Source organism: Staurois parvus, unplaced genomic scaffold, assembly GCF_062004578.1.
Source record: "Staurois parvus isolate SC_StPar_1 unplaced genomic scaffold, SC_StPar_1.0 ptg000195l, whole genome shotgun sequence".
Taxonomy (NCBI): Eukaryota; Metazoa; Chordata; class Amphibia; order Anura; family Ranidae; genus Staurois; species Staurois parvus.
Genome location: NW_028317991.1, coordinates 3,700,327 through 3,714,252, shown reverse-complemented (window position 1 = coordinate 3,714,252; position 13,926 = coordinate 3,700,327). Strand labels below are relative to the sequence as shown.

General features: G+C 47.2%; 1 protein-coding gene across 1 annotated transcript in view; it reads right to left on the bottom strand.

Annotated features, from left to right (window-relative positions):
• Positions 1 to 8,570, bottom strand: part of FAM3B (FAM3 metabolism regulating signaling molecule B) — a 137,586-nt gene extending 129,016 nt beyond the window's left edge. Inside the window, exon 1 of the mRNA XM_089677898.1 lies at positions 8,429 to 8,570. Within this exon, the coding sequence (XP_089534024.1) occupies positions 8,429 to 8,456 (28 nt within the window). The 5' untranslated portion in view covers positions 8,457 to 8,570. The remainder of the gene's footprint in view (positions 1 to 8,428) is intronic.
• Between the last annotated feature and the right edge of the window lie 5,356 nt (positions 8,571 to 13,926).

The following is a 13,926-nucleotide window of genomic DNA, read 5'->3' as shown; positions in this document are numbered from 1 at the left end:
CAGTTTTGGAAAGATTTAGTTTGAGGAAGTGGAGTGACATCCCTCTGCCTTGACAAAGGCCCCAGTTCCAGCTGAAGAAAACAGCCCTAAAGCATGATGCTGCCACCACCATGCTTCACTGTGGGTATGGTGTTTTTTTGGTAATGTGCAGTGTTGTTTTTGCGCCAAACATACCTTTTGGAATTTTGGCCAAAATGTTCAACCTTGGTTTCATCAGACCATAACACATTTTCCCACATGCTTTTGGGAGACTTCAAATGTGTTTTTGCAAAATCTAGCCGGGCTTGGATGTTTTTCTATGTAAGAAAAGGCTTCCGTCTTGCCACTCTACCCCATAGCCCAGACATATGAAGAATATGGGAGATTGTTGTCACATGTACCACACAGCCAGTATTTGCCTGATATTCCTGCAGCTCCTTTGATGTTGCTGTAGGCCTCTTGGCAGACTCCTAGACCAGTTTTCTTCTGGTCTTTTCATCTATTTTGGAGGGATGTCCACTTCTTGGTAATGTCACTGTTGTACCATATTTTCTCCACTAGAGGACTGTCTTCACTGTGTTCCATGGTATATCTCCTAGATTGTGAGCTCCAAGGATCAGGGCCCTCCTATCCCTCTTGTATTGAACTGTATTGTTGCTGTATTGTCTCCCGTTATATTGTAAAGTGCTGAGCAAACCGTTGGCGCTATATAAATCCTGTATAATAATATCTAATGCCTTGGAAATTCTTTTGTACTCTCCTCCTGACTGATACCTTTTTAACAATGAGATCTCTCTGATGCTCTGGAAGCTCTCTGCGGACCATGGCTTTTGCTGTAGGATGCGACTAAGAAAATGTCAGGAAAGACCTACGAGAACAGCTGAACTTTATTTGGGGGTAATCAGTGGCACTTTAAATGATGTCAGGTGTGTACTGACTCCTATTTAACATGATTTTGAATGTGATTGCTTAATTTTAAACACAGCTACTTCCTTAGTTATAAGAGGGTGTGCACACTTATGCAACCACATAATTTTAGGCTTTTATTTTTACTCCTCCCCCCAACAGAAAAAAAAAAAAGATTTCAGTTTGTTTTTCAATTGAGTTGCACAGTTTATAGGTCACATTAAAAGGTGGAAAAAGTTCTGAAATGATGTCTTTGTCTCATTTTGTTACATCACAGGAACCTGACATTTTAACCGGGGTTTGTAGACTTTTTATATCCACTGTACCAAACATGGAAAGTTTTAAAACTGTGCACACCCATAATATTGTGAGAAACAAAACAATGGTACTCAAACATCTCCATAGGTGACACTTTAAAAAAAAAAACCTGCTAGTGTGTATTGAGCCTAGAGTTTTAAGCTCAAAAAACGCTGGATAAAAAAACGCTGGTAATAGTTTTCAGTAGGGTTATAGTAGCATTCAGCAGCATTAGTGTTTTATTAGTGTTCTTACAGTACATTTAGAGGGAAAAAAAGAAAAGCTGTTAGTCTGCTAGAAAAATGCTCCAAAAAAACTCTACAGTTCTGTGCACACTAGCATTTCTTTTAAGTTCCTAGAAGCGGTTATTAGCATTTGTTCTTCTAGAAGCTAAATAGTGTTCTCCTATGTGTCCATGCACACTACTGTAGGCTTTTAGCATTTTTTTAGCTTCAGCGTCTAGGAGCAGAAAAAAGTTTTTTCTGTAGAGTCTGTTTGGAGCGTTTTTCCAGCAGAAAAAAATTCTAAATGCAACTAAAACTCTTTTTTTCTAGCTTTTTCTTTTTACATGTACTGTAAAAAAGCTAATGTTCCTTCCTTAAAAAAATCGCTATTACCAGCAGTTTTTAAGCTTAAAAAAAAAACAGTGTAAAAAATTTATGTTTTTCTGCTCCTAGATGCTGAAGCTCAAAAACTACTAAAAGCCGAAAAAATATGCGGATAATAGCTTCTAGGAGTTTAAAAAAAAAAAAAAAAATATTAGTGTAATTGAGCCTAAGAGTTTACTGTGAGCTGTCATACTAGAATTATTGCTCCCACTCTGGTGGTCATGATGATACCTCACGTGTGGCGAGATTGTGGTTTACATATATGTCTGCCTAGGCATGTGTTTACATTTGTGAATGTGTGTGGGGCAACAGGCGTTACTATTTTTCTTTGTTTCTAATACATTTTATTTTTTTTAAACTTTTTTTATTTTTAAATTTAACTTTACTGCTCTCAAAAGGGGTTCCAGACTCCATGTAATAGCATAGGGCAGGTGACAGGTACTCTTCATAGGGACACTGGGGTAATAGACCACAATGTCTACCTTACCCTCCACAGCATGTAACTGAGCTGAGATCTGATGGCTCTGAAACTGAAGTGACGAAACCATCATCACGATCAGTTTCATTCCAAACAGAAGGGGATTGAAGACCAGATGTTCTTCGGTCTCCTCCCGCCAGCCATGCTGAAGCCCTATGACGTGGTCCTGGTCTTCCCATAAGAGCAGGAGAGCCCAGGAACCACATGAAGGGGGGGTCCAGTGACAAAGAAGGAGAACTTCGTCGCCTGCACTGTGAAAGTGATCGGCGGCTATGAAGCCACTGGATCACCGTCACTTTTCAGGCAGGAGCTGAGAAAAACGAGCAAGAATTTTTTTTGGGGATATAAGGAATTGGGACCTAAGAAAAACAACATTCCAAAATGGTAGCATCTGGTTCAACTGCTTCAAGAACCTCTACAAAGACATTCCAAAAGAGAAGCCAACTATGGAGCTAAAACCCATCATAAGAATAAATTCTAAAAATCAAATATTAAACTGAAAAGATATACCCATTACACTACAAGAAATAAAATTAACACCTGCAATGTAAAAAGCCAGTGATAGGGCTGGAACCCTGCCAGCGATGATTAAACACGGGTCCCCAGATATACAGTGCATGTTGCAGTATGTACAGTGTTCATCCTAGTCCTGAGTGCTGGTTACTACCTTCAATTATGGGGTAACACAGCATAATGTCTTCAGCAGAGGACAAGCAGGCTTCATGCCGAACCACAGCAACACAGAACAAATCTACAACCTCAACAGTCCCATCAAGAACTATGTTCACAATATAAAACATGGGAAAACATTTGCTGGTTTTCTGGACTTTAACCACTTCAGCCTCAGTGACGTCCATCGCCAGGTTGAAGTAGTTATACCGGGATGATGCCTCCACCTACACGCATTATCCCACATATCTTTTTTTTCCAGCTGGTGATGCTAAAAAGTAAAAGCTACCTGAGCGGCCCTCCTACCAAGGAGCCAGGACTGAAGCCTCCAGTTCCACCGGCTGACCATAGGGATGACCAAGGACCGAAATGTCCCCGATTATCTGTAAGGTCGAAGAAACCAGAAGCAATGAGTAGTTTGCATTTCCAGTTTCAGTCTAACGTAAACAGACCATTACCGGCTTGTGAAAGCATCAGATGTTTTGAAGGGCAGAGGAGAGATCTAACAGACCCCAGACCTCTCCATAAAGAGGACCTGTCACTGCTCCAGATATCACAAGGGATGTTTCTTATCCCTTGCGCTAGCCATAGAAGTGAAAAATAATTAAAGAGACAGTGTAAAAATAAAAATTTAAACAAAGAAAAAAACATTTAAAAATTCAAAGGTGAACACATACATAGGTCACACATGTGTATGTAAACAGTGTTTGCACCACACGTGATATATCACCACAAAATGTTTTAGCGAGAGCACCAGACCTGTGTAACTCCAAACTGGTAACCTGTAAAAGGCTTTTAAAGAGTCACTTATGGAGATTTTTAAGTAAAGCGGTTTGTCGCCATTCCGCAAGCATGCACAATTTTAAAGAGTGACATGTTGGGTATTCATCTACTCTGTGTCATTTCTAAGCCATTTTCTAGCAAAAAAAAAACAATGCCGATTTTTACATGTGGGAGAGGATTATCAGAATTGGCCTGGGGCTGAAGCCCTGAAATTACCAGGGTGACCTGTTCCTCAAACTACTGAAGAGTGGCATAGGAGGGAAAACAAATGGTGTCATATACAAATAGCTGCATCAAATGTGTAGACTACTTCCAAGATGCCCATGTAGTCTAGGTCCAGCTCTCCAGCATATACATCAATGAACTGGCTACAACTCCTCCCCACAGTCACCACAAAACGATTGGTAACACACTACGCCAACAAGGATTGAAATCCTGTAGTACCCACAAGGTTCCTCTGCTCAAGAAAGCACATGTCCAGGCCTGTCTGAAGTTTGCCACTGAACATCTGAATAATGCAGAGGAGGACTGGTTGAAAGTGTTGTGGTCAGATGAGACCAAAATCGAGCTCTTTGGCATCAACTCAACTTGCCGTGTTTGGAGGAGGAAGAGGAATGCTGCCTATGACCCCAAGAACACCATCCCAACTGTCAAACATGGTGGTGGAAACATTCTGCTTTGGTGGTGTATTTCTGCTAAGGGGACAGGACAACTGCACCACATCAAAGGGATGATGGATGGGGCAATGTACCCTCAAGTCTTGGGTGAGAACCTTCTTCCCTCAGCCAGGGCATTGAAAATGGGTTCCTTCCCACTGTCAAAATGGGACAGGAAATGCCTCCTCACAAAGATCAAACCCTTCCTTTTTACATCCCAGCAGGTTGTCCTTGGGGGTGACTTTTAACACCATAATTAGGCCTGAAGACAGGGGAGGCTCCATAGGCAGGCTGGGTTATGAGAGCGTTTTTCTCAGAGAAATGGTTAGGCAAGCCTGATAGATGTGCACATTAAGCACTGTCCTGGCAACACAGGGTTTACATTTCAGAGAAGGAATCGTCAGAGCAGGATAAACAGGTTTTTTTTAAAGGAGAACTCTGCTTTCTCCTGAGTTGAGGGCGGTGGAATTCTCTAACCACTGTATGCTGTCTGACTCTGAATGTCTCAGACACTCCACCCAAGGGAAGGTGAGGATCCTCCCCAGCACCAGGGCCAACTCCTTGTGACACCGAGGTGAAGTTCTGCTGTATGAGGATGACCCCTTATGACCATCATCAACAGAGAGAGGTTTACAAGACAGTTTGGCAGTGCTAGAAAAATTGTGTGATGGGGTACTACCTGTACACCCAAAAAAAACAAAAATCAAGATGTTCCAAAGGAAGAACACAAACATACCAACTAAAGAATCTTCCTTTACATTAAACAAGTGCACTTCTGATGACCCTGACAGCTGCACATACCTAGGCCTAGAAATTAAGTACTAAGGAAGTTTCAAGTCCGCCATGGAGGCCCTGAATGACAAGGTATGCGGCACCTCCTACACCATCAGGAAACAGCTGTACCACCTGAAACCACAGGTAAGAGTCTGGCTTAAAATCTTCAACATTGTCATCGCCCTAATCCTCTGATATGGCTGCGAAGTATGGGGCCCTGTCATCTACAAAGACCAACCCAAATGGAACTTCACCCCAACAGAAATATTCCTTCTAGTATTCTGCAAGTACCTCCACCAAGGTTGTCAGAGCTCCTCCAGCAATGCTTGTTGGGCTTAGCTGGGCAGATTCCCTTCACTGCTTGCAGAAGAGGGCGCTATCATACTCAGATCCCTTACAAACCAGCAGCCCCAATTCATACCACCATGAAGGCCTCTAGGCCAAACCGTGCACCCTACAAATCACTCTTCGAGGGGGAACGAGACTGGCAGACAGAGACGGACCGACCGAATGGGGATGGGGATGGGGACCGAGACCGGCAGGCAGACCGACCGAAGGGGGACAGGCAGGCAGACCAACCGAAGGGGGACAGAGACAGGCAGGCAGAACGACCGACCGAAGGGGGACAGAGACAGGCAGGCAGAACGACCGATCGAAGGGGGACAGAGACAGGCAGGCAGAACGACCGACCGAAGGGGGACAGAGACAGGCAGACCAACCGACCGAAGGGGGACAGAGACAGGCAGACCAACCGACCGAAGGGGGACAGAGACAGGCAGACCGACCGACCGAAGGGGGACAGAGACAGGCAGACCGACCGACCGAAGGGGGACAGAGACAGGCAGACCGACCGACCGAAGGGGGACAGAGACAGGCAGACCGACCGACCGAAGGGGGACAGAGACAGGCAGACCGACCGACCGAAAGGGGGACAGAGACAGGCAGACCGACCGACCGAAAGGGGGACAGAGACAGGCAGGCAGAACGACCGACCGAAAGGGGGACAGAGACAGGCAGGCAGAACGACCGACCGAAAGGGGGACAGAGACAGGCAGGCAGAACGACCGACCGAAAGGGGGACAGAGACAGGCAGGCAGAACGACCGACCGAAAGGGGGACAGAGACAGGCAGGCAGAACGACCGACCGAAAGGGGGACAGAGACAGGCAGGCAGAACGACCGACCGAAGGGGGAACGAGACTGACAGACAGAGGTGGACCGACCGAATGGGGATGGGGACCAAGACCGGCAGGTAGACCGACCGACGGGGGACTGAGACCGTTAGGCAGACCGACCGAAGGGAGACCGTGACAGGCAGGCAGACCAACCGAAGGGGGACAGAAACAGAATGACCGAAGGGGGACAGAGACAGGCAGGCAGAACGACCGACCAAAGGGGGAAAGAGGCAGGCAGGCAGAACGACTGAAGGGGGACAGAGGCAGGCAGGCAGAACGACTGAAGGGGGACAGAGGCAGGCAGGCAGAACGACTGAAGGGGGACAGAGGCAGGCAGGCAGAACGACTGAAGGGGGACAGAGGCAGGCAGGCAGAACGACTGAAGGGGGACAGAGGCAGGCAGGCAGAACGACTGAAGGGGGACAGAGGCAGGCAGGCAGAACGACCGACCAAAGGGGGACAGAAACAGGCAGGCAGAACGACCGACCAAAGGGGGACAGAGATAGGCAGGCAGAACGACCGACCAAAGGGGGACAGAGATAGGCAGGCAGAACGACCGACCGAAGGGGGACAGAGGCAGGCAGGCAAAACGACCGAAGGGGGACAAAGGCAGGCAGGCAGAACGACCGAAGGGGGACAGAGGCAGGCAGGCAGAACGACCGAAGGGGGACAGAGGCAGGCAGGCAGAACGACTGAAGGGGGACAGAGGCAGGCAGGCAGAACGACTGAAGGGGGACAGAGGCAGGCAGGCAGAACGACTGAAGGGGGACAGAGACAGGCAGGCAGAACAACCGACCGAAGGGGAACAGAGGCAGGCAGGCAGAACGACTGAAGGGGGACAGAGACAGGCAGGCAGAACGACTGAAGGGGGACAGAGGCAGGCAGGCAGAACGACTGAAGGGGGACAGAGGCAGGCAGGCAGAACGACTGAAGGGGGACAGAGGCAGGCAGGCAGAACGACTGAAGGGGGACAGAGGCAGGCAGGCAGAACGACTGAAGGGGGACAGAGGCAGGCAGGCAGAACGACTGAAGGGGGACAGAGGCAGGCAGGCAGAACGACTGAAGGGGGACAGAGGCAGGCAGGCAGACCGACCGACCGAAGGGGGACAGAGACAGAATGACTGAAGGGGGACAGAGACAGGCAGACAGACCGACCAAAGGGGGACAGAGACAGAATGACCGAAGGGGGACAGAGACAGGCAGACAGACCGACCAAAGGGGGACAGAGACAGAATGACCGAAGGGGGACAGAGACAGGCAGGCAGAACGACCGACCGAAGGGGGACAGAGACAGAATGACCGAAGGGGGACAGAGACAGGCAGGCAGAACGACCGACCGAAGGGGGACAGAGACAGGCAGGCAGAACGACCGACCGAAGGGGGACAGAGACAGGCAGGCAGGCAGAACGACCGAAGGGGGACAGAGACAGGCAGGCAGGCAGAACGACCGAAGGGGGACAGAGGCAGGCAGGCAGAACGACCAAAGGGGGACAGAGGCAGGCAGGCAGAACGACCGAAGGGGGACAGAGGCAGGCAGGCAGAACGACCGAAGGGGGACAGAGGCAGGCAGGCAGAACGACCGAAGGGGGACAGAGGCAGGCAGGCAGAACGACCGAAGGGGGACAGAGGCAGGCAGGCAGAACGACCGAAGGGGGACAGAGGCAGGCAGGCAGAACGACCGAAGGGGGACAGTGGCAGGCAGGCAGAACGACCGAAGGGGGACAGAGGCAGGCAGGCAGAACGACTGAAGGGGGACAGAGGCAGGCAGGCAGACCGACTGAAGGGGGACAGAGGCAGGCAGACCGACCGACCGACCGACCAAAGGGGGACAGAGACAGGCAGGCAGACCGACTGAAGGGGGACAGAGACAGGCAGGCAGACCGACTGAAGGGGGACAGAGACAGGCACACCTGTCATCCAGTGAGATGAGTGATAATCATACAATGTATCCGGTGTGTATGGAGTACAGGAACTGCTGCAGACGATATGTGATTCCCCCCCCCCCCATACACTACACACACCTGATACAGAGAGCCCCACACATATCCAGGCTGCCCCCCGGCCGGGTCCCTCCTCTCTCCCCTCCCCCCGGCTCCCCTCTTACTTGCAGACAGGAACCTGTAGTTCACCATGGCTGGAAGCAGCAGCGCAGACTAAGTGCTCCGGGCAGTACTGCGCATGCTCCCCGATGGGTTCCTCGGCTTCCCTTTCCACACCCCGATCAGACTTCTCTATCCACTACTCTAGAGCGATCATGGGGTGGGCGGGGTCACCTTCCCAGGTAGGCCCGCCCACTACTAACCTGTAGGCGCCCCGACAGGCCGGGAAGGGACACACTGGATCCTCTCTATCGATCTTCCTGTATTGCTGATGTCAGCCAATCACAGCATGCAATATGATGTCCCTCATCCTAGAACTCTGGGTAGGTTGTCACTGTACAGCTGATGGTTGCCATGCCGACAGGACCTTTAAGTCATCAACTACAATCAGCATAGAGCAGGGGTCTCCAAACTGTGGCCCGTGGGGGGGCTGATGTGGCCCTTTGCTTGACCTTAACCATCCCATGGGCACTATCCCTCCTACTGCTACCAACAACATGGCATAACTCCTGCCACCTATTTCAACAATGGGGCACTATTACTGACACCAATGACGGGGCGCTATTCTCACTGACACCAATGACAGGGCGCTATTCTCACTGACACCAATGATGGGGCACTATTCTCACTGACACCAATGACGGGGCGCTATTCTCACTGACACCAATGATGGGGCACTATTCTCACTGACACCAATGCTCCTTATATTGGAAGTCAGTGAGAAGAATGCCCCTTACATTGAAGGTCAGTGAGAAGAATGCTCCCTACATTGGAGGTCAGTGGGGGAAGAATGCCCCTTACATTGAAGGTCAGTGAGAAGAATGCTCCCTACATTGGTGGTTAGTGGGGGAAGAATCTTACCTACATTGGTGGTCAGTAGTGATGGGCCGAACACCCCCCTGTTCCGTTCACGGTTGAACATGCGAACCTAACAAAAGTTTCACAGCGAACTTCGAACAAAGGGGACAATTCACTAAGCGGTATCTTACCGCATCCGAGTATACAGTAAGACACCGCACAGCATTTTTTAAAAAAACAAATCACTAAAATATCACGAGTTATGTCATGCAGTATTTAATTAGTTATATATATATATATATAAATGCAGCACTGTATGATATTAGCAAAAATGAATGACGGTTACAATATAAAAAAGAAAAATCACAAATGAAAAATCACAAATGAAATGCAGTCCTGTAATAGTGCTCGATGTTTTTCCAGTGCAAATGATAGAAATGCGCACTAACCAGAAGCGTATTGATAATACGCATGTATGTAAATATCCTGAAGATTCCCCTCTCTTTCTGGTCAGAATGTAGATAGGAACTGGAAAAATATGGAGATGAAGCGCCCTCGTGTGGTAAGGATGAGGTCCCACGGGCCAGAAGTATCCTTGTAGAGATGTATGGAGTAAAAAGTTCCCCCTCTCTGGAGCTGGTAAAAGGGTCACTCTAGGGCTGCAAAGGTTGAAAAGCTGTGCTGAGTGTCTTTGTGTAGATCCCACACAATATGTGAAGCTGGGTCGGATCTCTGTCCTAATGTCACTCCAGCTCCTCAGTCTAGCAGTGCAGATCAGCTGATCCTTCCCCCACCCTGCACTACCTCAGAATGAGCCAGGAAGTATTTAATTAGTGAAAACATGGGGTAATGTTTCAGCGGTCAGTGGGGTTCCCTGCTAACAGTTGAAAGTAAAAAGAACTGCCGGCAATTAAAAATTTAGCAAAAAAAAAACAACAGCGTGGGGTTCCCTCTTCTATCCATACCAAGCCCTTAGGGTCTGGTATGGATTTTGAGGGGAACCACCACACCAAATCTTTTTTTTTAAATGGCGTGGGGTCTCCCCCAAATCTTTACCAGACCCTTTTCTGAGCGTGCAGAGCAGCAGGTCAGGAAAGGGTGGGGGGGGGGATGAGCGAGTTCACCCCCTCCCTCCTGAACCATACCAGGCCACATGCCCACAACCTAGGGATGCTTTGGGGCATGTTGATCGAGATATGGGGCTCTTCTCCACAACCATGGCTGGTGGTTGTGGGGGTCTGCGGAAGTGGGGCCCCAAGATCCCATCCCCCCTATGTGAATGAGTATGGGGTACATGGTACCGCTACTCATTCACAAAATAAGAAGTGTAATGTAAAAAATGACAGGAGATAGTCTTTGACAAGTCCTTTATTTAAAGCAAAAAATATATGTATGTAAAAAAAAAATGCCCCCCAAAGTAGATCCGTCACCACCACCGACTCAGTAAAAAAAAAAAAAAATCTCCGCTCTCGACGTTGACTCCCAACCGTCTGACAGCTGTGCCAGCCTGACAGTTCTTAAATATTTTAATCCAAACAGGGTTACAGGTAAATCAAAAAGGGGGGGGGGGATGAAGTCTAACGCGTTTCGAAGGGTGCTCCCTTCTTCATCAGAGCTGGGTTTGGCAGAAAGAAACTTCAGTATAGCAGAGTTCCCATGGCAAGGAGACAATCAGCCACTGAGTGTCAGTATTACAGCATTTCAGCCTGTTACTAAACTACATACTGAAGTTTCTATCTGCCAAACCCAGCTCTGATGAAGAAGGGAGCACCCTTCGAAACGCATTAGTCTTCATCCCCCCCCTTTTTGATTTACCTGTAACCCTGTTTGGATTATGGTTACTTATGCCTGTTATACAATCATTTTGTGAGTATATTTCCTTATTAATAAAATTAGTCACTATTTATTGAGGTAATGCGCAAGGTTTGTGCGCTCTTTCTTTCATCTTCCTCTTCATGGCCAATCTGTTCTTACTCCAGGCCTATGATTAGCCTTCAAAACTTTAAGTTTTTCCTCAGCTCTTCTGATATCCAAGAATCAAATCGATAATCTTCTGTCTGAAGACATCCACGTCCACACCAGGGCCTGGACCCACAGTCAGGTCCTCCACCTCCTCCTCACTAGGCCCTGTGTCATCAGGGGGATCCCTCTCAGGGTCTTCCCCCGGATCAGATATGGTTCCTGGGCCAAGCTAACAGGCAAGGCCCAGGCTTGAAAATGCTGGTTCTCAGGGAGAGTTCCTTCAGTGCGTCCTCCTCCTCCCACTGACCACCAATGTAAGGGGCATTCTTCCCACTGACCACCAATGTAAGGGGCATTCTTCCCACTGACCACCAATGTAAGGAACATTCTTCCCACTGACCATCAATGTAAGGGGCATTCTTCCCACTGACCACCAATGTAAGGAGCATTCTTCCCACTGACCACCAATGTTGGAAGCATTCTTCCCACTGACCACCAATGTAAGGAGCATTCTTCCCACTGAGCACCATTGTTGGGGGCATTCTTCCCACTAATCACCAATGTAAGGGGCATTCTTCCCACTGACCACCAATGTAAGGGGCATTCTTCCCACTGACCACCAATGTAAGGAGCATACTTCCCACTGACCACCAATGTAAGGAGCATACTTCCCACTGACCACCAATGTAAGGAGCATTCTTCCCACTGACCACCAATGTAAGGAGCATTCTTCCCACTGACCACCAATGTAAGGGTCATTTTTCCCACTGACCACCAATGTAAGGGCATTCTTCCCACTGACCACCATTATGAGGTGTATTCTTTCCACTGACCACCAATGCAATGACTCTTCTATGAATGACCTCAGGCTATGGGTACTCACAGGGGCTCCTGGTGGTGGGTTTCCGTATTGCATCCTACATTATTATGTTGCTTGGGAGGAAATCCCTAATAGACCCCAGATCTCTCCATTAAAGAGGACTTGTCATTCGTATTGCTATCACAAGGGATGTTGCTCATCCCTTGTGATAGCAATAAAGTTTAATTGAAAAAAAAATAGGGACAGTGTAAAAAAAAGTTTTAAATAAATAATAAAAAAATGATAAGGCACCCCCATCTCCCCTATGATCACATGCAAATGCGAACGCATATGTAAATCCTGCACGCAAATGTAAATGGTGATCGCACCATACATGTGAGGTATCACCCCAAGCATCAGAGCAAGAGCAATCATTTTATTTCCAGACCACCTGTGTAATTCTAAACTGTTGCCTATGGTACCGTAGTTTGGCACTGCTCCACAGGCTTTTTAAAGCGTGACATGTTGGGTATCTATTTAGTCGGCATAATATCTTTTATATTTGAAGAAAAAATGGGTATTATATTGTGTTTGTGTGCACTAAAATTCATTAAAGTGTACTATTTTTCCCCAAAAAAATGCATTTGCTGCACTGTGACATACAAAATTGCAACATCCACTGTTTTTATATATATATATATATATATATATATATATATATATATATATATAGTGTTCTAAATAATTTTATAGCAAAAACAAAAAATAGATTTTCATGTGTATGTGAGAATTGGCCTGGGAGTCAAGCAGTTAAACAACTGATCATTTTTTCACACACTTGGCTGACCTCTAGTGGATGTTTACAGGATTGCACATGTCTGTAAATACTGCCACCAACAGCTGTCTCTTGTACTTCCCCTTTGCTGTACTTTCATTTTTTTTCAGCTGAACACAGCAGATATTCTGTGGCTTTCCTTATTTTTTATCACAAATGCAATGAGCCGGATATACAGTGCCTTGAAAAAGTATTCTTACCCCATGATACTTTGCACATTTTGTCATGTTACAACTGAAAACGTAAATGTATTTTATTGGGATTTCACGTGATAGACCAGCACAAAGTGGCACATAATTGTGGAAGGAAAATTATAAATGGTTTTCAAAATTTTTTACAAATAAATATCTGAAAAGTGTGGCGTGCATTTGTATTCTACCCCCTTTACGTTGATACCCCTAACTAAAATCTAGTGGAACCAAATTACCTTCAGAAGTCACCTAAATAGTAAATAGAGTCCACCTGTTTGTAATATAATCTCAATATAAATACAGCTGTTCTGTGAAGCCCTCAGAACATTAGTGAACAAACAGCATCATGAAGGCCAAAGAACACACCAGACAGGTCAGTGTTAAAGTTGTGGAGATGTTTAAAGCAGGGTTAGGTTATAACAAATATCCCAAGCTTTGTACATCTCACGGAGCACTGTTCAATCCATGACCTAAAAATGGAAAGAGTATGGCACAACTGCAAACCTACCAAGACATGGCCGTCCACCTAAACTGACAGGCCGGGCAAGGAGATCATTCATCAAAGAAGCAGCCAAGAGGCCCATGGTAACTCTGGAGGAGCTGCAGAGATCCACAGCTCAGGTGGGAGAATCCATCCACAGGACAACTATTAGTCATGCACTCCACAAATCTGGCCTTTATGGAAGAGTCGCAAGAAGAAAGCCATTGCTGAAAGAAAGCCATAAGTCCAATTTGCAGTTTGTGAGAAGCCATGTGTGGGACACAGCAAACATGTGGAAGAAGGCGCTCTGGTCAGATGAGATCAAAATTGAACATTTTGGCCTAAAAGCAAAATACTCTGTGTGGCAGAAAACTAACACTGCACATCACCCTGAACACACCATCCCCACCGTGAAACGTGGTGGCAGCATCATGTTG